We start from the raw sequence: 25,477 nt of genomic DNA, 5'->3' as shown, positions 1-25,477 counted from the left end.
TCTTCATATCGTACGAGGGTACGAGGCGACTAAGTGATAAGAACACATGTGTGAGTAACTTCAGTGACCTTGACAGTATTCCCAAAGACGTTGGTCAATATCTAAATAATACCTACTTAACTCAGGGCTAGTATAAGTACATTATAATTCTTTTTTTGTTTTGGATTTGTAGTGGATAGCATGCTCCTCTTTATTTATTTATATTTGCATACCTATATTCGGTAAAACGTGTAGGTCTAATTCATTTTGACTATTTGTACTCATGTTTTTGGCAAATAAATGTTTTCTTTCTTTCTTTCTCAAATCTTCAAATTTTATTACGCGTAGGTACCCCAAGATTCGGGCAGTATCATTAAAGTCGAAAATGAAACCAGGATTATACAAGGATGAGATCAATGTCACTGACATTCATATGCTATCCTATCACAGGTCCTCTGTGGACTATAATGGGTCATATGCAATCTGCTTTTTTTTGCAGGGTTGCTGGGATATATCATTTGCGGACTAATGCTGGTCCGCCATTTTCTATCGACTGAGAAGTGTCTATTGTTTTTATGGTTTGATTAATATTATACAATGTATTTTCATGAAATAAAACCGAAATTTTAAAAAAGATTTTATTAAATTTTCCTTACCTGTTCAGATATTGTAGTATAAATATACATAAAGATTTATATAAGCAAGTACTTTTTTACTTCTGTGTGATCTGAAGACTTAACTACGTTTGTGTGATTCTGGTGATCTGTTATTACAAGTTTCTTCTGAAACCTACCTCAGACACCATTCTCTCACAATTTCGAAATTGTTATGTGTAGTTTAGTTAAAGAGAAACTGTAAATTTGTGTTAAGAAAAATAAAGATTTACATTTATGTTTTATCAATTCCGAGACTTGTTCGCAATTTTTTTCTCTATTTTAGTTTTGATCTTGAATTTTAACAACTACAGCTCACAATTGACGAGAATATAATAAAACAATCCTTTAACGTACGATTAGGACAAAGTGACAGGCAAAAATAGCATTCCCTGAATAGGGATCACGTCAAAAAGTTGGCCAGTTGTAAAATCACAAAATGCTGCCAGAAACATACTTAGATTGAAGAGAGTCTATATCTCAAAGCCCTAATTTTGCAGTTTCGACGGTTAGAACAAGACGTACGGATAGAAATCCGGTGTGAGGCAATAAGGAACAATTTATTACCTAAATTACCGGCAAGACTACCAGATATTACTGAGGATTCCCGGCTTTGATGTAGTAAAGGTTGGTACAGACCTAATGCATGCATTAACCAAACAAGTTTTTAGCAAAAATTACATTTTTCTTGTCTATTTCTCACGTTGTATTTACAAATTTAGAAATAGCTCAACGGTGCAGTGGTTAGCGCGCTCGGCGTATGATATTGGCGATTAAGTCTATCTTGCAATGGTCGGACATTGGATGGGAGACCTAAAATGTAGTATCTTAAGCTCCTCCGTGCTTCGGAAGACACAAGTTGTTGGTCCCGGTTGTATTTGCTGTCGTTTAAACCCGCCAATCCGCAATGGGTCCGCGTAGTGTGTCATGGTCCAAACTCCTTATCCTTCCATAAGGAAGGCCAGTGCCCCAGCAGTGGAGACGTTAAAATGGCTGATGATGATTTACTAATATTAGTAACACTCGAATATTCTGCTTTTTCACGACCTCGACTTCGGTGGCGCAGTGGTAAAGTGCTTGCCTCTGAACCAAGACGGGTCATGATGGAAAATGATCTTTTTCTGATTGGCCCGGGTCTTGGATGTTTATCTATATATGTATTTGTTATAAAACATAGTATCGTTGAGTTAGTATCCTATAACACAAGTGTAGCACGTACTTTGGGGCTTCAAGACTAATAGCCAGTCACCAGTCTGTACACAGCCTTATATTCCCAGGCGTTTCTCTAAACGATGGATGATTCTAAGTGGATCCGGTTACCCGGTCTGGGGATTAGGTACGTCCGTCCAGATATAACCGGATTTTTCCAGTTTTGTGCGCCGAAAGATGGATTTCTAGGTTTTGTGAGAGAAAGATTTGATATCTGTTGTAGGAGTTTTCAATTATGTAGTAATACTGTGGCTGCGGTCTATGATAAAAATAAAAGAATATCAACTTTTAATCTGAAGTTGTCCTTGGTGCAGAGGTCGTCTACATAAGTACCTACCTCACTTTCATATAATTTATCCGCCCAACAGTCATCCAAACTAAACGTGTGTACAAAATTTCAGCTCAATCGGTTGAAGATATCTGCTTCAAAATTGAATAGCAAGATTCCACCCGAACAAACATACATGCATTCATTGCAAGTTATAAAAGCTTTTAATAATAATCTAAAATATGATATGATAGTGATAATAATCGTGAAAACATTGCAGTACATTAAAAGGGTTTATAGGAAACAACTTTCAAACAATTTAAATAGAAACAATAAAGCCAAAATTAAACAGCGACGCCAAACAATTTTACTAACGGATTAAATGTAAAATGTAATATTTTAAAACTTATTTGAATGGGATTGATGAATGCTATTAATTGCTAAGCTGTAAATAAACAGGAAACGGAAGTGTAACGTAGTTCAAATTGGCTATTCGACTAGGTAAAAAATATAATGTATTAAGATATTTAAATACTCAAACACGATAATTAAAATTGGCTATTCGACTACGGGTACACAATAAAATGTGAAGGTATTTAAACAATCAAACACGACAATTATATGTCACTTTAATTGATCAGTTTTATTTATCGCGATATTTACTTTTTTTCGGTCATGCTCCATATAAAATTTTGTTTTTGACGTTAAAAAAGTATTTGATTTCACTAGTTGGAGAATAGATAGTCAATTGTAGCCACAGTATGAAAATTGCAATCCTAACTAATATAACAAATGCAAAAATAAGTTTGTTTGTTACCTCTTCACGGTCTATCTACTCAACCGATCTTCTTGAAATTTTGCATACATGTAGTTTGAAGAATGGAGAAGGACATAGTCACCCTTTCAAACCTTACCTCCGTACCTTCTTTTGGAAATATTTGCGCGGGCGAAGCCGCGGGCAAAAAGCTACAATTTAATAACAATAACTAATAAATCAGTACATATACACACATATGCTTTTAATTATATGTTGGCTATAAAAATCTGCTTTGTCCGCGTTTTGTTGTAGGAACTTTGATGATCTCGGTGGCCCAGTGGTAAAGTGCTTGCTTCTGAACCGAGAGGTCCCGGCTTCGATCCCAATCAGAAAAAGATCTATTTCTGATTGACCCGGGTCTTGGATGTTTATCTATATATGTATTTGTCACAATAGTCAATTCGGTTTCACTAAAGGTCGTTCCACTACTGATGCAGCAGCCACTCTAGTTGGAATTATCAATGATGCTTGGGAAGCCGGACAGGATGTTATAGGTGTAATTTTGTGACCTTTCAAAAGCTTTTGACTGTGTCGACCACAACATACTGAAAAATAAGCTTAAATTCTATGGTGTCACTGGAGCGGCCCTTGATGTACTATCTTCTTACTTAGACAATAGAACTCAGAAAGTAGAAATTAATAGAGCAGCCTCTAACAGCGCTCCTGTGCACATGGGCGTGCCTCAAGGCTCCATTATTGGTCCTTTTCTATTTCTAGTTTATATAAATGATCTTCCTTGTCTTGCCCAACAATTGTGTGATGTAATTTTATTTGCTGACGACACGTCACTACTGTTTAAAGTTGATAGAAAAAGTAGAAATTATAACAATGTAAGCAACATTATGTCACTTGTGCTTGAATGGTTTACAACTAATAACCTGGCTTTAAACACAGACAAGACCAAGTGTATTAAGTTCTCTCTTTCAAACGCACCCCAACTTGATATTCCTTTAGTAGTTAATGGTAAAGTATTAGAATGGGTACACAGTGCCAAGTTCTTGGGCATTACTGTGGATAGTAAGTTTAAGTGGGATAAACATATTGAAATCACGGCCAAAAAACTTAGTTCGGCAGCTTTTGCAGTGAGCCTTCTCACTGCAAAAGTGAGAAGGCTCACTGCAAAAATCAGACAGTGTACAAACATCGAAACAGCTAGGCTCGTGTATTACAGCTACTTTCATAGCATAATGTCCTACGGATTATTGTTATGGGGTAATGCAGCTGACATAGGAAAAATTTTTGTTTTACAGAAACGAGCAATTCGTTTTATTTATGGGCTTAAGCCACGGGATTCCTTGCGAGAATTATTCAAATCGATAAATATTATGACTGTTGCATCTCAGTACATCTTCGACGTACTTATTTTTGTTAAATCTAACTTACACCTGTATAAAACATTGAGCGATGTTAACAGTGTAGTCACTCGTAATAGGCATAAACTTTGTATGAACAGATTCCGACTTAAAAAGGTTAGGCGGTCTTTCGTGGGTCAAAGTGTAAAATTGTTCAATAAACTCCCTGTAGAGGCTATTAACTTGCCAATGCCAAAATTTAAATCATATATTAAAAATGCTTTAATGGCTAATGCTTATTACACGATTAGCGACTATTTAAATGATAAAAAACCTTGGACCCTTCCTAAAACTTCCACCTCTCACACTTGATTTTAATTTTTTTATTATTATTTATATATTTTCTTGACATGTTTATTACATATATTTTGACATTTACTTGTAAAACATATACGTGATTTGTGATCTTCAAGTGTCTGAAAGTAACATAGGTATCTATTATGTTAGATTATGGAGATCGAGTATGTCATGCACATTCAAATGGTCAAACCGGTAGCTGCATCGTGGATCGGGTCGGGAGGTTCCCTCTATTGTGGTTGAGTTTCGCGATGGCTGACTCACGCGTCAACTCGTGAACGGGTGCTGCCGGGGGAACTGGTTAGCTCGATCTTTTATTAAAAGTTTTTTTTTTGTTTGGTTATTATACATATATATATAAGTATATATATTTTCCTTTCATCAGCACTTGATCACAATCATAATATGTTTCAATATACCTTTTGACCATGAACTTTATTATGTACTTACATGTTATATTACTGATAAAAAATTATACATAAATTTATATTTAAAAAATGGTAAGCCCTTCTGGCATAATAGGGACCAACACTGTTTGAATGAGTTTCTTTCGGCATTTCTTCTCAGCAGTGGTCGTTCTGAAATGCTAGTAGTTTGTAGCTTTGGTAAACATCATTTAATTTAGATTATGACGTGAAAAAGTGCCTGTGAAGGCCTAATTTCTGAATAAATGATTTGATTTTGATTTTGATTTGATTTTAAAATATAGTATCGTTGAGTTAGTATTCCATAACACAAATCTCGAACTTAATTTGGCGTTCGCTCAATCTGTATGATTTGTCCTAATACGAGTATATTAAATATTAATATTAACTGTAACACTATTAATGATGAGTGTCACTTCCATTATTCTTTATTTTACGGTTTGGTGAGCGAAATACCAGTCGAATGAATGATTCGTGCCAATTAAAAGTGGACACCACGTTTGAATACCGGATTAACTTTGTATAAGGGGTGGGAGTCCTCGGGATTTCAACAAATTTTGTTTGAAATGCAATTTGAAAGAACTCAAATGATAGAGTTAGGGAGTTATGATTTATGATTGGTGATTGTTTTGAGAAAAAAAACTAGCGGCCCGTCCCGGCTTCGCCCGGGTATAAACATAATAAATTATACACGAAAACCTTCCTCAGGAACCATACTATTTATTGGTGAAAACCGTATGAAAATCCGTGCAATAGTTTTTGAGTTTGAGCCGCGGACAGAAAGACAGACAGCGGCAGGGGACTTTGTTATATAAAGTAGCAATATCATATGTAGGCAATTATATATATCTCATGTTTAACGTCACTTCTTCTTATCGAATTATTTCTAAACTTTTGGTGTCAGATATTATTAATATCAATATGATAAAAAATCGTGTAAAACACACGATTTTTACCACAACATTTAGTGCCATGGATTTAATAAGTACCTACTTCGGGGTACCTACTAATTCCATGTGTCAAGCAGTCGCATAGTGAAATTGAATTGCCAACCAGTATGCAGGTTTCCTCACGATGTTTCCCTTCCGGAAGATGAAATCAGTAGATTTCATTTCATGTATAGTAATACATGAGTCAGATTGGTATACAAAGGTTATAATAATATAATTATATTATCTATTTATCAACTAATATGATAATAATAATGATAATGAAAAGACAAAGGCAATTTGAGGAAAAAATTGAGTGAGGTTGTAAAAAAAATTGACAGAAAACATTTATTTTTTAAATGTAGAAAACATTTGTTTTTTTCTTTTTTTAATAGAAAGACCAGTTCTTTTTAATTATTTTTTTACACAATCAAGATGAAAACTTTATGTTTCATTTTTTTCTATATAAAAATATATCGTTTTTCAGTCGATAGAAAACGGTGGGCCCGCATTTGTTAGTAAGTGATACGTTCCAGTAACTCTGAAAAGAAAATAATCTCGTTTCAATATAAATATAAATACATGGTATAAAAAGTTATTTAATTTTTATAAAACATTAAAAAATTACATTTTTTTTTTACAAAATTTATAATCATAAGTAATAAAGAGATTCCAGCTCATCGCCGCTTGGAAGGGTTCCAAGAAGGCTGACAGCATTACCCCTCTGAACCGCTATGGCAATCCTCTGTGCCAAGTAACTGCCCGCCCTCGGATCGCCCGTTACCTCACGGAGACGAGCTGAAATCTCAGTCAAAAAGGATTTTGCCTCAGGACCCAATGGATCGTCTCAACAGCAATGTATGGTATAAGAATGAACAGTGTTATCCTGAATACGTAAATATCATGAGAAGAATCCAAAACCAAACCAATCCATCAATTTATCGTATCGATACAGACGGTATTTTAACTGACGTCAATCGGCCGGTTGTAAAAACATAGCCGAATCTTCAACATTTTATAGTTACTTTTTTTACGTTGACCCCGGGCTTCTCGACGTCACATCCCCGTATGAATCCAGAAATATGCGGCGATAAATAACAATAATAGTAATATTTTAACTATACAATTAATAACTATACAATATCATATCCGGTACAAATCAGAATCCTGAAATTCAAACGGAAGCGAAACCACAGAGCATATCTAGTAAATAATTAACTTTTTAACAGTTTAAACACATCCGATACTAGGCTAAGCATTCCCTTGTTGGAGCATGCCAGGCAGACCGCAGTCTCAAACATTCGGAATGTATATTTATTACGCAAGGCAAATCATTCAACTATTTTACGTACTTTATATAATTATAATAATTATATCATCATCTGTTGCCATTTTCTTTCATTCCAAAGCGGCATTTAAAAAACCTATTTCTTCCACCCTATGTAACAGATAATTTCATTGATCTAATTAATACTATACCCGTTACACACATAACGTGATGCGTCCCTGTTTGTCTTTTGTTTTTGTTTTTGTTAGCTCTATACCATATATATATACCAACAATACAAATGTAATAAATAATTGTATGTAGGCCTTTTAAATGTGAATTGTTTAGTCTTAGCAATAATATTTTCGGCTTTAAGCTTTCATCAGTTTTATAGGCGAGATGGTAATAAACGTTATTTATTACGAAGTTAACTTTAAGTTCGTTCGTCATATACAAAGACCACTAGGTTCTGAACTCCGGTAGTTTTCATTTCCAATGTGTCGTGAAGGGCTAGCGAGGGTCTTTTCTTTCTGTTCTGAGCTGTTTAAAACTTTTTAATTTACAAAATAGGAATCTGTAATTGGCATTAAGTGAAACCTTGTAAGATTAGATGTAATTTTTCTTCAAGTTCTGTTGATTCCATGATAAATAGAAGCAAAAAACGGAGAGCACATCAAGGAAAACATTAACTTATTGAACTCACCCGTAGCTGGGCAGCCTCGCCCCCATGTCCAGGCGGCCCGGCAGGTCGCAGTCCCCGGCGAGGGCGAACTCGAAGCGGGCGCACTCCGTGCCCGTGAAGCCTCCTGATACTATCGACTCACCGAAGTAGAAGTACGCTCTGGAAGGAGAAGCAATTGGTTTACTTTTAAGCCCCGACGCAAAAAGAGGGGTGTTACAAGTTTAACGTGTCTGTCTGTGGCATCGTAGCTTCCCAAACGGATGAACCGATTTTTGTTTAGTTTTTTTTTTTGTGTCATAGATAATTTTATCCCGAATGTTCGTAGCCATGTTTCGTGTGAATCGGTCCAGCCGTTCAAAAGTTGCAGCGAAATAATTATTGAAAGTCGGGAGTTTTTTACTTTGTCTAACAAATAAACTTGTTAAGTAGCTTTTGCCAGTGGCTTTGCTCTCATTTATTATGGACGCACATAATACGCTCATTATATTTTTTAGTAAATATCTCGTGTTCTAAGCAACGTATCGCGATATACTAGATTTTAAGTTAAACCATCCGCTATACAACCTGTGTAAACCATATCGCTGGTCTTATTTTGGTGTTTCTGATGGTAAGTAAACACCGCAGTTGATGGACACCACGATGGCCGAATGGGCATCATTCCGGACTGCTAAACTTGAGGTCCCGGATTCGATCCCCAATCAGGTCAAGGTAGAAAAGGATATTTTACAGATTGACTTGGGTCTTGGATGTTTATGTATATATTTATTCGTTGTAAAGTATAGTATCGTTAAGTTAGTGTCCCGTAACACAAGTCTCAAACTTCATTTGGGCCTAACTCAAGTCTGTGTGATTTGTCTCTATATATTTATTGATTTATTAAGAGGATATGATGACCTATGGTGACTTACCATCAGGTGAGCATTACCTGTTTGACTGATTGGTATTATATAAAAGTAACATATCGCAAAAAAAGCTTAAATCACCTGAAATGATTGCAGGCGTTGTCACCGCCGCAACCAGGCATATTGACCCCTCCATTTGGATAGAAGTTCACGCTGGCCAAATTTCCGAAGAAGCCTGCGATTCCAGCGTTGGTGTAGATAGCTTCTGTGTACAGACCATCATCTGGCCTGAATCGAGTCTCGTCGCTAGATGTTCCAGATGGATCTAAAACTGAAAGACAAATAATTTACTAGCTGCGCCCCGGGGCTTTGCTCTCGTGGGAATTTCGGGTTAAAAAGTACCCTATGTGTTATTCCAGGTTATATTCTACCCATGTACCAAATTTCATAACAATCAGTCCAGTCGATTTTGCGTGAAAGAGTAAAAACATAACATACACACGTCACGGTGTCCGCGTAAAATTCATATTGAAGATTTCCATGACCTTCGGCTGTTTCAGGCTCTTCGCCAACCTTTGGAAATGCTATTGTTGTCTATTAGCTGTGTAGGCTACAGTATCCTCACAAACTTTCGCGTTTATAATATTATAAGGATTTACAAGTACACAGAATATGACACAGGATAATTTCACATGAAGTAAATATTTGTACGAAGGTGCTGCTTATTTGTAAAGAAATCTCTTCCAGCAGACCGTGAGAGGAATCAGGAAGACATTATTATAAAATAAAAAAAAACTCATTTAATCAGACGATAAAGTTCACCAGTTACATATAAAAATAATAACTGGCACGTTACATTATAAAAAAGTAAAAGCTAAAACACATTTATCCCACTCAGATACACTGAAAGCTTGAGTGAATCTAAGACTGAAAGGAAACAATGATTCATAGGACTGTTAAATGAAATAGAGTAATTTTAATCATCATTTAACCCCATGTGTCTTCTTAGAGTTTATTTCATGATGGTTTGGGAAAATTATTTAGGATTATATACTAGTCACTTATTGACGTCAAACTACCGCCAACTTCCAAAGCGCAGGTGAAGAAGCGGCGCAACAAACTTCACCGCAGCCTTTTCTCCAAGGACGTCAATATAATAAATATGGATCTTTTACGTATATTAACTTTCTTCTCCCGCGTAAATTATTATAAAAGTCAAGAGAAACAAAACAGAAATAATTTGGTCATAATGATTCATCCCAAAAATCTAAATAGTTCCACATGATAGTGTAGTAAGAATTCTTTGATTTGTGTACTTCTGTAGTATTTTTGGTGCAATTAATTTATGAAACTTACTGGTAACATATCCGATTCCACCGTCAACGTTTCTGGCGGTGACGCCGGCGAGGTGAGATCCAAGGCTGAACCCGACAATATGGAAATCCTCGGCTGGTCTTCCAGACAGAAGTCTGATCCAGTCGATGAAGCGCGCGATGGTGCGACCTGGGAACAAATGTCAATTCTAAATTGAGATTCTATTTGACTCTGTCTCTCAGCTTAGAGTGTTCCCGGTTTCATTCGGAGCTGTGACGTCCCCAAAACCCATGGTTAGCGTAAAATAATTGCCAGTACATTTGGAAGATTTGGCTATGAATGCCGCCTGACATTAACCCTCTTTGGGAATGTTATCGTTGCCTACCAGCTTTGTCGTGTCCCTCGTATGGCATTCACAGGAGGATATGGGAATGGTCCTAAATTCTAGGGCGGAACCACACGCTGCATCAGATCATCAGAATCCATTTGACTCCTCACTCAGAAATGGTCTAAAACAAGAGTAAAATAAGTTCAAGGTCTAGTCCACTCGATCTATCTCTTATCTCCGCTTGTTCCTGTATGCTTTCTGGGCTGTGACGCCACGAAGCCTGGGGTTAACGTACACAATAATCTTATAATGTTGATGTTGATGAATTTTGTTTTAAGCAAGCATTATTGTTATAAGCAACTATTACATTTGTTGTTCTTAGCTAGACAAAGGACGCATCACCAAATTCTGTTTACGTGCGACCATGCCCACTTTTCAGATCTAGATATTTTTAAAATTGAAAATGTATTAAAGCAATCGGTGCAAAATAGTACAATTTCCAAATTTATTACCTTATTAGTACGAATATAGTATAATTATATAATATAAAAGAAAAGTGTATTCGTAAAAACGTCGGATATTGTACTTGTTTGGAATATTTCTATTGAAAACTTGTTTTTTTTTTTAATTCTATTGTTCCAGATAATTAGACTCATTCAGACTAACATAAGATTTTTTTATAGCTAATGTTCTAAAAAGTGGGATAAATAGCTACATTTTGCGTGATTTTTTTTACATCTCATATATTATGCATTTATTAATATTCTGTTAACTGTTCAACTTACTTGAACAGTACTCGAAAGCTAACTCACCAGACTCCACAATAGCCGATGATAACAGAAGCGACCCGGAATGCCAGTCAATCACGATCAGGTTGACGTCATCGCTGGTCAGGAACGCTGCGGAAAAAAACAGTCATATTAATCATCGATCGAATCAAGTAGAATCAGAATTGATTAATTAAAAATCTAAGATCCGAAGTGACGATGTGAGCTGACGATTTCCACACGGTTTAACGCACGTTTAACAAACATAGCTAAGAACAATCTCGATTAAATTATCTTTCAAATAAAATAAAAAGCTAGATCAAAATAGGTTCAGCCGTTTAGTTGCTATGAGGCCACGGAGAAACGTACAGATACACAAACACGCAGCTACCGACTCGACGTGAAGATAAACTTTCAACTTTTCTCTCATGAGTCTGATCATTTAAAACAAGCAGCACCTTTGTTTGTCTCTTTCTTGTATCTAAGAGTATATAAACTACTAATTAAACACTACATATCTATACTATTATTATAATGAGGTAAGCGTTTGTGAGTTTGTATGTTTGAGGCGGATAATCACCGAAACTACTGAACCGATTTCAAAAATTCTTTCACCGTTAGAAAGGTGCTTTATCCAAAATTACTATAGGCTATATTTTATCTCAAAATTCCCATGGGAGCGAAGCCCCGGGCAACATCTAGTGTAAAATAAAGTCTCCTTCCGCGTCTGTTTCGAAGCTTTTTTTTTCTTTTAAACCAAGCAAGGTTTTCTCTATCATTTAGACAATTTATTCCTTCTTCTTTTCGAATCAAAATATCAAAAAATAGTATTAATCTACTAATATTATAAAAGAGAAAGCTTGTGAGGATGTAGTGTGTATGTATGTTTGTTGCTCATTCGCGCGAAATCTTCTGGACCGATTGTTATGGAATTTGCTACACTAGTAGAAATATAGCCTGCAATAACACATAGGGTACTTTTTATCCCGAAATCCCCACGGGAGTTAGCACAGTAATGGAGTGCCAATACGTAGCCACAACGTTGCCATTTTTTTCCAGAAGGTTTACAAATATAAGTACATGCGAAACCCGGCCAATTTGTAAATAAATGAACACTTCAATATACAATAGAAAAAGATAGTAAAAAATGAGCACTTCCACAGATAACACACAAAAGTATCAATCACTACTTGCAGTGGCATCCTTAGAAGAAGATTAATGAAAGACAAAGGTCACACTAACCAGGTATAGTGACAAGATTGTAGTCGTCAACGACGTGGCCGTTCCAGCCGTGGATGGAGATGACGGTCCTCAAACGAGGGTCGTAGTTGCTGCTTGCTAGGATGTCGGCATCCCCGCGCAAGAGTGGCTGGCTGACCGTGGGGTTCCGTCTGAAATTCGTGTGTTTTTATTACATTTTATGTATAAGGGTGTTTCACAGAGAGTTACGTTACAATTTTTCAAATTTTAACTAAGACTGCACTGCACTGTGGTAATGAAAATTTTATGAATGATTGATTTTGGTAACGATTCCTTCCCATGAAATTAGTAAGTACTCCGGTTGTACCTAGTACCTACTAATTCCATGTTCCTTCCTCAAGAAAATTGTTGGATCGTAATGGCAACGCGGCCACAGCTTTTTGATTTTCATTTTGACAGCGGCGAAACGCTCTGAGACCCCTATATAAAAAACTTGAATTAGTTACTATTCCTTTAATGTTAGTAAGGTACGCTTTTTTAATTTAAATTGGTCTATCGGCCCGTGCCGACTTAGCTCGAGTAAAACCATAATAAAAACTTATACTATGTACCTAACTGCTGAAGGTTTCGTCTGGGACTTTCACTTAATCCCCCTTGGATGTCGTCTAACCACATAGCATATGTAACTGATAGGCAATAATAGCATTCCCAAGGAGGGTTGAGTTGGAAGGGTCAACCAGGCGGCCGGTTGTAAAATCACAGACGAATCTTCAAAATTTTTGACGCTGACTTCGAACTCCGCGGCTTCACAAACCTGAACCGGTAAAAACCATTGCACGGATATTTATGCGGTTTTCACCAATAGATATAATGATTCCTTAGGAAGGTTAAAGTTTTTGCCCGTTTGAAGTTTACCCTTTTCAATTTCGTATCCAAATTCAAATTAAAATCATTTATTCAGAAATTAGACCTTCACAGGTACATTTTCACGACAATTTTTATATTAAATAGTTATTTCTCACAAGCTACAAACTGCTGGCATTTCGGAACGACCACTGCTGAGAAGAAATGCCGAAAGAAACTAATTTGAACAGTGTTGGTCCCTATCATGCCAGAAGGGCTTACCATTATTGTTTCTTACAATTTTTCTTTCCAATAATATATCTAATCCTTACCTGGTGAAAAGATGGAAATGTATGTCCACCTCAGGATCGAACCTGGACTCCGCACCAATGGCTATAAAACAAAATAAATATTTATAAGTAATTATCTTTCTTTTCAAGTTAGTTTTATATTGATAGTACCTATTAAATAAATAAATTAGGACAAATCACACACAAATTGAGCTAGCCCCAAAGTAAGTTCGAGACTTGTATTATGGGATACTAACTCAACGATACTATATTTTATAACAAATACATATATAGATAAACATCCAAGATCCGGGCCAATCAGAAAAATATCATTTTCCACCATATATATTTAAATATATATATATATTTAATAATAGTTTCTAACAGTGGTGAAGTGCTTATGCCTCTGAACAGAGAGGTCCCGGGTTCGATCCCCGGTCGGGTCATGATGTAAATAAAAGACCTCCGTGGCATGTTATGTTATCATCATGTCGGACTACGGCTACACTGGAGATCCCGGGTTCGATCCCCAGATTGACCTGGGTCTTGTTTGATTATCTACACAATACGTATATGTTATAGAATGTTACTCAACGTTAGTTTTGTTAGTATTTTGTAACACAAGTATCGAACTTTGGCGAGCTAATTCAATCTGTGTGATTTTTATATTGACTTTTCCTTATATCTAGATCTTACTCTCTTCCGGTGAAGGAAAACATCGTGAGGAAACCTGCACACTGGTTGATTCTTATTAACTCGTGTGTGAAATGGAGAAGGCAAACCACTCCATTAATAATGCCAAGAAAGTTGTTGTGTGTGTTTCATTATACGTAATAATCACGACCCTCAGCCATGAGGAATACGACTATGAAGAAGAATTTCTTATTAGTTTTGCCCGCGTTTTCCCACGGGAACAGTTATTTTTCCGTAATGATAGGTACCCACAGACCATAGGTACCCTATGTCCTTCTTCCTTCAAACTACATGTATGCAAAATAAGCAAGAAGACTGTGGTTGAATAGGTAGCGTTAAATGGTTACAAACAAACTTACTTTGGCATTTATAAATAGTTTAATTTATAAAAACTTCATGATCATCATCATCATTCCAGCTTCTTTGTGCCCACAGCTGAGGACAGGCCTCTCTTCGCGTACGCCACCCTCCTCTGTCCTGTGCCTCTCTCGTCCATGAACAAAAACAAAATCAAAAAAAGAATTATAAAAATTAAAATTATAAAAACTTACCACTTATTAATGCAATGAACACAAACACACAGACTGTTAAAGAATTCATGTTGTACGAGTAAAGAAACTTATCAGTAATCCAATATTTTTATACTACTGCAAATGGCAAACATGATTATTTTTGATAAGCTGAGTTTCGTATCGATTCCCCTCGCCAAATATAGACAAAGTGGAACATTATCAGCTAATTAATAATCCTTACTTACAGGCCCTTCCACCAGATTGCTGGCTTCATATAAACAGCTAGCTGTTTACCAAAGGCTTCGCCTGCTTATTCCATCAGGAACAAACAGTTTTTTCTTCGTAATAAAATGGGATTTGAATAGTTGAATTAATCAAAATCATCAAATCATTTATTCAGAAATTAGGCCTTCACAGGCACTTTTTCACGTCATAATCTAAATTAAATGATGTTTACCAAAGCTACAAACTACTAGCATTTCGGACCGACCACTGCTGAGAAGAAATGCCGAAAGAAACTCATTCAAACAGTGTTGGTCCCTATTATGCCAGAAGGGCTTACCATTTTTTAAATATAAATTTATGTATAATTTTTTATCAGTAATTAAAATATCCACAGCGCATTTAAAATACACACAGCGCCATCTAGTGTTTTTTATTGCATTGAAAAGGGACAAAGGAAAAGCTTTAAGGTTTTTCAATAAATGTAATCTTTCCGAGTGAGATGTGGTACTAGTGTACTATGATCCCAACTTTTTCCTGGTTGAATACCCGGAAAACACTATTGTTCTAGTGGGATTTGCGAAAAACCTGTATTTCCATAATAGCTGGCGCCAAATATAAAAAACCAAACACAGATGGCGCTGTGTGTAAAAATCCGTGCAGTAGTTTTGGAGTTTATCACAATCAGACAGATGCGGCATAGGACTTTGTTCTATAATATGTGAGAATAAAGATATATAATTTTTTGACGAAGACGTTTTAGAGACATTTTTGATGTAAAATAATCTAATGGGATTAAAAATTGTCATTTTATCAAAGATAGAAATTCGTCACGTATTAAGATATAAATATGCATTATCAGGATTAAGCCTAAGGGAAATATGACACAAACGCGTGGCCGATCAGTTATTTACAGTTCTACACATTACTTTTTATTGATGAATTGTTGTTATAAGGTTTTACAAGTTTTGCCCACGTTTTGAATCGAACCCAGGACCTCCAGGAAACACATGACGAGTGAAGTACCAACTACAACTATGTCACTGAGATAGAAGCCATAGAGCATGTTTATCAGCTTGTCGGAGACTCTATGATATTTTTTTCAGGAAAACGAAGAAAAACAAAATGTCAAATAAACTCGATTTCAAATGACACCACATTGAAAATCATGAGAACACAAACATTAATATAATAACCAAACAAAACAACCAAACAAACAAACAAATACCATGCAACGAGCACAAGGAAAAATGTAACTGTATACTTGCAAAAAATAAAATAGATTTTTATCACACAGCAAAATAAATTCCAAAAAAGTGCATTTCAGTAGAATGGGGAAGCTGCAATACAACCTGTACACTGATTCCGAGGAAACTGAGGACACGTCCAGCTCGGTGGAATGTGCGAAAAAGAAGAAGAAGAAAAGATTCTCGTATGTATTATGTTTGTTACTTATTTTTATCGTTATTATATTATTAATTTTTTAGTATTATTGACAATTTTATTAATTGACAGTTAAATATTTGTACGCCTATAATAAGGCAGAATGCATGTTCTACCTATATCATGACCACCTGATTGTAATTCTGTATTCTGACAAATAAATGATTTGATTTGATTTGATTTGATTTGATTTACTTTCTTATATCCTAACTTAATATTATAAATGCGAAAGTAAGTTTGTTATCTCTTCACGCTCTGTCTACTCGACCAATCTTTTTGAAATTTTTCATACATGTAGTATGAAGTATGGAGAAGGGCATAGGGCATAGCATACCTTTTATCCCGCGGAAAATTCACGCGAAGCATTCACATTGACAAAACGAGAGCTGACAACGAACAGTCTGCTAATTCGCTGTCAATGCAAAATATGTTTACAGCGAACGATTTAAAGCTCAATTTTTCATATACATTAACTATCTGTGTTTGAGCGGTGTTGTAGAAGTGTCCCATGATCATTGACCACCTCTTCCCAGCATACTGAAGTACTCAGCAAACAACGTGAAGAAAAAACACAAGCACAGCAAGTCTGAACCGGATTATTCTGGTCTACGCACAGTGAGCAGCCATCGCGTGCGATACAAGCTGCCGGGGATTCTGAAAAACAACAACTATAACAACTATACATACAAAGAACGCGAGTGTTGTAAGTAAAATGTTCTCTCGTTTACATCACTTTATTCCTCACGAATCAAAAAAATACGTAAGAAACAATAATGGTAAGCCCTTCTGGCATGATAGGGTTTCTTTCGGCATTTATTCTCAGCTGTGGTCGTTCCTAAATGCCAGTAGTTTGTAGCTTTTTGAGAAATTACTATTTATACTATTATTATTATTAAAAAGATAAACGCTTACAGTTTGTAAGTTTGTATGTTTGAGGCGAGTAATCTCCATCAACCAAAGCTATTTTAAAAATTCTTTCACCATTATAGCCTATAGCAATCTTAGATTAGGCTATATTTTATCTCAAAATTCCCACGGGAGCGAAGCCCCGGGCAACTTGTAGTATAATATAAAATTCGACGTGAAAATGTGCCTAAGTTTACTACCTAAGCTGAATACCCGGCGTAACTTTGCATTGCCTTTATATATATAAACTTATATATATAAACTTATATATATAAACTTATATATATATAAACTTATAATAAACTACATAAATTATATTAACGGCACGAACTATTTTTATTTGATATGTTTTCCCCAGCATCGGAAGATGAGGATGAAGTGGACTACCCGAAGGTACACCTGTCCAAAGACAAGTGTCTCGTGGGCCGCGTGCCCCTGGTGCCCGGGTCAAGGTCGGGCCGAGGTGGAGGCGTCGCAATTCTAGTCAGGAAAAATGTTAGTGTATGTTTATCCTAACTAATATTACAAATGCGAAAGTAAGTTTGTTTGTTACCTCTTCACGCTCTGTCTACACAACCAAAATTCTCGAAGTGTTGCATAGAGTACAGAGAAGGATATAGCGTACCTTTCCATCTAGGAAAAATAACCGTTCGCGTGGGAAATTTCCGCGGGCGAAACGGCGGGCAAAAGCTTAAAAGTTATATTATAAATACGAAAACGGCTGGTACTTCAGCCATATTTGTTATAAACAACTCTTAGAGCGGTTGGTAGTGCTAGGAAAAGAGGGAACCACATCACGCGGCCAATCTGTGCACTCGACTGATCATCAGGAGATCTACCACAAAACACGTAAGGCGTTACTACGTCCACTTGTCTGTCTCTTTTTCCTGTACCGTGTACGTGTGGTCTCATATTCACTTGGACAACTGAAGAAGTACCGTGTACGTGTGGTATAGCACAGTCTCATATTCACTTGGACAACTGAAGAAGTACCGTGTACGTGTGGTATAGCACAGTCTCATATTCACTTGGACAACTGAAGAAGTACCGTGTACGTGTGGTATAGCACAGTCTCATATTCACTTGGACAACTGAAGAAGTACCGTGTACGTGTGGTATAGCACAGTCTCATATTCACTTGGACAACTGAAGAAGTACCGTGTACGTGTGGTATAGCACAGTCTCATATTCACTTGGACAACTGAAGAAGTACCGTGTACGTGTGGTATAGCACAGTCTCATATTCACTTGGACAACTGAAGAAGTACCGTGTACGTGTGGTATAGCACAGTCTCATATTCACTTGGACAACTGAAGAAGTACCGTGTACGTGTGGTATAGCACAGTCTCATATTCACTTGGACAACTGAAGAAGTACCGTGTACGTGTGGTATAGCACAGTCTCATATTCACTTGGACAACTGAAGAAGTACCGTGTACGTGTGGTATAGCACAGTCTCATATTCACTTGGACAACTGAAGTAATTTCTGATAGTGTGGAAAAGATGTGCCTGTATCTATACAAAAAGAATGTAAATTGAATAATAAGTGTTTAATAATAAATTGGTTATATTTTTAAATATTCTGTGTCAGAAGTGTTAAAAATCCTACTTATTAATTGCATATAAATTCGTAGCAATAACATCTTAATTCGATTCCACATTCACGTCACAATTTTGCTGAAGTTCAATAACATCGTAAATATCTAATTATCACATCACCTTCACAGTCTTGTCGTAGTCCCATTTAATAGCCCCACTGGCTAGCTAAGACTTGAAACCTTAGTGCACTTTTGCGATTCACGTTTTCTATAGAATCTTGCGAAAATGTTCGATAGAAAAAGTGAATCGCAAAAACTGCAATCGAGGACCGCCTTTGTGCCTTTTAATTTTATTGTTATTTGTATATATATTTTTTCTGTACTTTTTATTATTGCTGCAATGAGTGTTGTATTTTATTTATTTATATATTATAAGTATATATTTAATACGTATCCTATTACAGTATGTATTGTAACAACCCAACAAATAGTCGTTGGGTTTCGGAATACTGAATGTATCTAGATTTTTAGTTTAATGTATATCTCCACCACAATAGCCAATGATATTGCGATATGTTTGTCGTCGCGTCACAACGTCACACTGTGATTGGTTGACTGAGTTTCACTGCGAAAAGATTTCATAGTGAAAAGTGAATTGCAAACCGCACTATGACCTCAGATAAGTACGTTGGGAAAGCGAAAAATAAAATTTTACAACCGTAAATACGTGGAAAGCACTAAATTCTCGTGTTCGTCACTAACACCTAGATCCTACAACGCCTTAGGGAAAATGGCTAGTTCGCGACAGCGTCGTTTATTTGCTATGTATTGAGTCCAATTTGTTTACAATGGCGGCAGATAGAAGACAGATGGAAAACGGATGGTCTTATTAATTTATTGTTACAGTCTCTCTAAAGAGAAGAAGACTGATTATTAACGATCTACATATTTTTGCCATTGTAATCCATACTAATTATATAAATGCAAAAGTCTGCCTGTCTGTCTGTTCCGCTTTCACGGCTAAACCGCTGGACCGGTTTTGATGAAATTTGGTATGCATATAGTTAAAGGCTCCCGTTCAATCATAGGTTAGATTTTATCTCAAAAATCAACCCCCAATTGACTATAATGGGGGGCGCCCAGTTCCATTTCAGCCAGAGGTGGTATTGGCATCAGAATTTTTGTCAGAGAGCGCAGCTCGCTGTTCTGGACTTTGTCTATCAGACGGACACCCAATATCGGCTGCGTTCCATTGTTCGTTGGCACACTCTAAGTCTGGGCTTTTGAGCTTCGGTAAAAGACCAGATATTTGCACCATATATTATAAAATCATAAATATAATTCGGCCACTACGATACTCGAATGGTGATTTGAATATCGTAGTATCCGAAATATATTTAAGAATTTATACAAAGACAAAACAATATTTCCTTATAAAATCTTAAATAATGTAATCCTTTTTAATAGCCACGAAAATCCACAAATAGGGACTGAAAAGGCGATGTCAAGGGACTAGTTCACATATACGCAGCAATGGACATTGGACACCACTTCACCTCCATCAAATACACCAATATGGTCAGAGCTATCCGACACGAGAAGAATTTCGAAATCGCCTCCCGTAATGGTTCCTCTGGGGACTATTAGAGAACACGGAGCTATGAACAGAATATATAGTTTCGTTCGAAAATATTTTCCAGATACGGTGGGCTAATTTCACTTTTCACTATCGAATCGATTCGAAGTGAGACGCAGTGAACCACCAATCACATTGCGCCATTGTGACGCAACGACAACCACACTGCAATGTGATTGGTTCGCTGCGCCTCACTTCGAATCGATTCGATGGTGAGAAGTGAAATGCAAACCCGCACTAACCCCTCGGTACCTAAGAAGTTTAAGTAGTTATGTGGTGTGTGGTGGTGTAATGGTTAAGACGCTCGCCTGTTAACCTAAAGGTCCCAGGTTCGAATCCTACTCGTGCCACATGAGTTTATATACCAATCTGACTCATGTATAGTAGTTTTCATCGACTACCACTGCTTCCGGTGAAGAAAAATATCGTGAGGAATTGTATGGGAAATGAAAGGCAATGGCAAACCACTCCATTAATAATGCCAAGAAAGTTGTTATGTGTGTATCATTCCACGCAATGACCGCGGCCCTCGGCCATGAGGAATACGACTATGAAGTAGTTATGTGATCCGGCCCTAGAATACGACCAGGGATTCAAAATTCTAAGATTACCCTTATAACGCTGACCCTGAACTTCATAGCGTCACTGCACAGAATGCAACGGAGAACACGCTAAGCGAGTGGCGTTTGTGTGAGTCATTTAAAAATTGCCAGTCCGTTCGAGATCTTTCCCGCATCATTGTCAGACTTTACAATGCTCTGCGACGTAGTTTAGACCTCCTAATACTTAATATATCTCCTGCAAAATCTCCCCCCGGAGTCGCTCGCACCTGACGTATGAGGGCCCGGACCCTAGTCCCGGGGCGGGCATCTTTAGATATTGTGGAATTAATAAACGCTGTCGGCGGTTGAATTTATTTTGTGGATTGTTTTTAATATCTATTGGGTGTATTATGGCGTGGATAAGTTGAGGACGATAAGGGTTTTTAGGGATTTGTTTTAGTTCAATAATTTTGTCATGTGAGAGATTTTACACACATATCTATTATCTATACTATTATTATAAAGAGGTAAGCGTTTGTGACTTTGTGAGTTTGTATGTTTGAAGCGGGTAATCTCCAAAACTACCGAACCGATTTCACTACTTTACTGCCGGGAGCTTCGCTCTCGTATGAATTTTGATATAAAATATAGCCTATAGCAATCTTGGATAATGTACCTTTCTAATGGTGAAAGAATTTTTGATATCGGTTCGGTTGTTTCGCAGATTACCCGCCTCAAACATACAAACTCACAAAATCACAAACGCTTACCTCTTTATAATAATAGTATAGATTATATGCGTGCTAGCTCCTTAAGCAAATACGTCTTTGTTTAGTTACCAACACGTTGTTGATTACTAATGAAATTACTGTAATTATAGCTGTTACGAATTAATGAAATTATTCACAGGTAATGCAACCCCAGCAGAGCACAAGTAGCACAAAGCGGAAAAGAAAGACCAAACTGAATAGGAAGCGATCGTATTGACCCTTTGTCGACTGGCAGAAAACTGCGTAAGTCTCTCTCTGTATCTCTCTCTCTCTCTCTCTCTCTCATCCGCATGTTCCCGGTTGCGTTCGGAGCTATGACGCCGCCAAGCCCGCGGTCAGCGCCATTAACCACAGGCCGAGCGCGCTAACCACTGTGACATTGAGCTCCTCCAATATATGTATATATATACTAGATGTTGCCCGGGGCTTCGCTCCCGTGGGAATTTTGAGATAAAATATAGCCTATAGCAATCTTGGATAATGTATATTTCTAATGGTGAAAGAATTTTTGAAATCGGTTCGGTAGTTTTGGAGATTGGGTAATCTCATTGGGTAGCCTCAAACACACAAAGCTGGTTACTTTGTGAGTTTGTATGTTTGAGCTCATAAACGCTTACCTCTTTATAATAATAGTATAGATTTATTTATGTACCTACACACAAATTGAGTTGGTCCCAAAGTAAGTTCGAGACTTGTGTTATGGAATATTAACTCAACAATACATAGATACCCAAGACCCATAGGTCAATCTGAAAAATAAAATTTTCCATCTTGACCTAACCAGGATTCGAACCTGGGACCGGCAGTCATCATGCCGGACTGGCACTGGAGGTCCCGGCCATTAGGCCACAGAGATCGTCTTTTCGTAAGGAAGTTTATTTTTGATTATAAGTAACTAAACTGGTAAAACCATACTAAAAAATGTCCATTCCTTATGTCATTTCTGAAGGTTTCTTCTGTCTGTGCCAAATTTCATCAAAATCGGCCCAGTATTTTTTTGAGTTTATACAAAATTAACACAAATTATTACAAAAATACAAATCTTTTCTCTTTATAATATTAGTATGGACTAGGTGTTGTCCGCGGCTCCATACGCGGCAAAAAGTAGCCTATGAGACTCTACAGCTATCCAACCACATCAAAAATCACCTCAATCCGTTGTTCCATTTTGACGTGAAAGACGGACAAACAAATACTTAATATTTTCTGACGACGACAAGCGCACACCTAGCGCGAGCAACCAAAAACTTAAAAATTGTTAATTCAATATTAAGAATCCTTGTTTGAGGGGAGAAATAAACAGTTATTTATATTATTATATGTATGTATGGATATTAATTGAATTAATTCTCCCACAGATTCGCCGTTCGCCCACCCACTCGTCGACATTTCGAGACAATGATAATTATGATTTATGAGTTCCGTGATCATAAACTTGTGTGTACAGTGACATTACCAAATACAATGACATATAAACGTACAGTCCGATTAAAAGAAAACTACAATTTTTATTTAAGTACCTCCATTTTACAAGTCCTTATTAGTTTTAGGACCATACACTTAAAAATTATTCAAACTGTTTCGCGATAATAAAGCCGGCTATGAAAATAAATAATATTATAACTATAAAAATATTCTGCTTTGCCTGAACAGCCCTTATTTCGAATATTATGATTCATTCACATAATGAGAAGACAATATCTACTCTAATGCTAGGAAGGAGTTGAATTCTATAACAAATAGCCAGATATAACTGTCCTCAAATTGATAATTATTCAAACACGTAAACCCAGCGTGACCCTGCATCCGTATCTCTACATAGATGTAAATCGCAAGAATCGACAAATGGACATGTCCATTGCAGAGACAGAAAATTCATATTTAAATACACTATGAATGTCACTTGTCCCATGGGATTACTGGGAGGAAATCGTCTTGCACTTGTCCCATTGTGGGACAACTTAACGGTACTAGTGGGTAATTTTTTTGTATCCTGTTAATAAATTTGTGAGGTACATTGAATAAACAAAGCATTCTTATTAGTTATTTGGATATATATTGAAATGCCACGCATTTTGGATCTAATTTAGAGAATTGATAGACACATATGCTTACCAATATGGAAGACTGGGTGCAATTAGAACAAAATTACAAATGAAACAACACAAATACAATTTACGCGAAAAGTGCGCTCTGGCCACGTGGCCGGACTTCCTTTACCAAACAAGTTATCTTAAATCTCTCTAAAACTTTTAAGTTTTGTGATACCATAATTACTCTAGATAGGCCTGGGAGGTGGATCATGGCCTTATCCATTCACAAGAAAGGCCGTGCCCCGGCACAGGCTGTTTTAATGTAAATAAAAGGTGGCTTGTGCTTTCAATAAGTATTCATCAAACCCACATTAAATTACTGAATTCTAATTCGTTTTCATATTTTCAAATCCTCACCTTATTCCTTCACTCCATTTTGACTTAACATACCTTAAGCTAACATCCATTCTAATGTAAAATACGCCAGTAGACTAGTTAATCAAATTTCTTCACTATATTTTGACGACCTCGATGGCGCAGTGGTAAAGTGCTTGCCTCTGAACCGAGAGGTCCCGGGTTCAACTTCGGTAGGGTCATGATGGAAAATGATCTTTTTCTGATTGGCTCGGGTCTTGGATGTTTATCTATATATGTATTTGTTATAAAATATCGTATAAAATATTAATATCGTTGAGTTAGTATCCCATAACACAAGTCTCGAACTTACTTTGGGGCTAGCTCAATCTGTGAGATTTGTCCGTATATATTTATATTTATATTTATTTATAAGCGCGGTATCCGCAATATTATGCCTTCCGGACCATTAAGTTGAATTCCAGTAATATTTATGGACTGAAAAACTGGGAAACGCAGTCATGGAAACAATTTGTGTACAGTATTGTCAACTCCATTCAATATAACTCAATGGTACGCCATTACTCCGGATGATCCCGCCCCTCACGGGAAATACGGTGCACATAAAATATAAATATCACAATTTTGACGATGTTGTCCTATATATTCTGTAGAATTAGCTTTTTATTCGGTGTAATTGTAAATTTTACGACTTGATGAAGTTGACAGATATACAAAATGTTATAAAATGGTAGAATAAATAAACCAACACAGCCCTACCAATATTATTTTAGGCACATAATGAAAATCTTTTATATCTTAGCAGGCAAATTATTTCGAAGCGTCGTGGTGTAATGGTTAAGACGCCCGCCTGTCGATCGAAAGGTCCCAAGTTCGAATCCTACTCGTGCCACATGAGTTTGTATACCAATATAATTCATGTATAGTAGTTTTCATCGACCACCACTTGCTTCCGGTGAAGGAAAACATCGTGAGGAAACCTACACAACCAAACCACTCCATTAATAATGCCAAGAAAGTTGTTGTGTGTGTTTCATTCCACGTAATGACCACGACGCTCAGCCATGAGGAATTGGGCGTAAAATACCAACTTTATATGTATAAGCAAGCATGTAGTTAGTGGCAAGCTTTATTTTTAGATTCTATATAATCTATGGTCCCTCCCTCTACATTATCTATGTAACAATATGACTGCAAAAAAGTTTGTGAAGATCCTGACATTACCTACTACAAAATACTACATTGCCATCCAAGGAAAATAACAAAGACAACAATCAATCATAAGGATCAAATCTCTCTTAACTCTTAATGTGGGTCCTGGGGCCCAATTCCCATACAATAAG

At 36.7% G+C, this 25,477-nt stretch overlaps 2 protein-coding genes across 4 annotated transcripts; one reads left to right on the top strand and one right to left on the bottom strand.

Annotated features, from left to right (window-relative positions):
- Positions 1–6,246: 6,246 nt before the first annotated feature.
- On the bottom strand, positions 6,247–14,860 carry LOC128679686 (pancreatic lipase-related protein 2-like). Its single transcript, XM_053762078.1, has 8 exons — positions 14,707–14,860; positions 13,505–13,565; positions 12,372–12,520; positions 11,175–11,261; positions 10,077–10,223; positions 8,862–9,051; positions 7,900–8,037; positions 6,247–6,470 (listed from the first exon to the last, which is right to left on the bottom strand). Exons 1-8 carry the CDS (start codon positions 14,753–14,755, stop codon positions 6,413–6,415), a joined length of 879 nt encoding a protein of 292 aa, XP_053618053.1. The 5' UTR covers positions 14,756–14,860; the 3' UTR covers positions 6,247–6,412.
- Positions 14,861–15,950: 1,090 nt separating this feature from the next.
- On the top strand, positions 15,951–23,237 carry LOC128679698 (uncharacterized). 3 transcript variants are annotated; one of them, XM_053762102.2, is made up of 5 exons: positions 15,951–16,321; positions 16,866–17,035; positions 17,597–17,739; positions 21,866–21,965; positions 23,083–23,237. In XM_053762102.2, the coding sequence occupies exons 1-4, from the start codon at positions 16,221–16,223 to the stop codon at positions 21,941–21,943; spliced, it is 492 nt and encodes a 163-aa protein (XP_053618077.1). In that variant the 5' UTR covers positions 15,951–16,220; the 3' UTR covers positions 21,944–21,965; positions 23,083–23,237. The 3 variants fall into 3 exon arrangements, with proteins under 3 accessions (XP_053618077.1, XP_053618078.1, XP_053618079.1); XM_053762103.2 differs by having other exon boundaries at positions 21,866–21,969; positions 23,085–23,237; XM_053762104.2 differs by having other exon boundaries at positions 15,969–16,321; positions 17,597–17,733; positions 21,866–21,969; positions 23,085–23,237.
- The last annotated feature ends 2,240 nt before the right edge of the window (positions 23,238–25,477 follow it).

This window comes from Plodia interpunctella, chromosome 22, assembly GCF_027563975.2.
Source record: "Plodia interpunctella isolate USDA-ARS_2022_Savannah chromosome 22, ilPloInte3.2, whole genome shotgun sequence".
Classification (NCBI taxonomy): domain Eukaryota; kingdom Metazoa; phylum Arthropoda; class Insecta; order Lepidoptera; family Pyralidae; genus Plodia; species Plodia interpunctella.
This window is presented reverse-complemented; position numbering and strand designations above follow the sequence as displayed.

Bases quoted from the DNA above. Each gene is read 5' to 3' on its own strand.
- LOC128679686 (XM_053762078.1), bottom strand. From the start codon at position 14,755: ATGAATTCTTTAACAGTCTGTGTGTTTGTGTTCATTGCATTAATAAGT. The intron at 10,224-11,174 runs GTGAGTTAGCTT...ATTTGTTCCCAG, and splicing joins ATCGGCTATTGTGGAGTCTG to GTCGCACCATCGCGCGCTTC. The intron at 8,038-8,861 runs GTGATTTAAGCT...TTCTCCTTCCAG, and splicing joins AACGCCTGCAATCATTTCAG to AGCGTACTTCTACTTCGGTG.
- LOC128679698 (XM_053762102.2), top strand. From the start codon at position 16,221: ATGGGGAAGCTGCAATACAACCTGTACACTGATTCCGAGGAAACTGAG. The intron at 17,036-17,596 runs GTAAGTAAAATG...TGTTTTCCCCAG, and splicing joins ATACAAAGAACGCGAGTGTT to CATCGGAAGATGAGGATGAA. The intron at 17,740-21,865 runs GTATGTTTATCC...AATTATTCACAG, and splicing joins TAGTCAGGAAAAATGTTAGT to GTAATGCAACCCCAGCAGAG.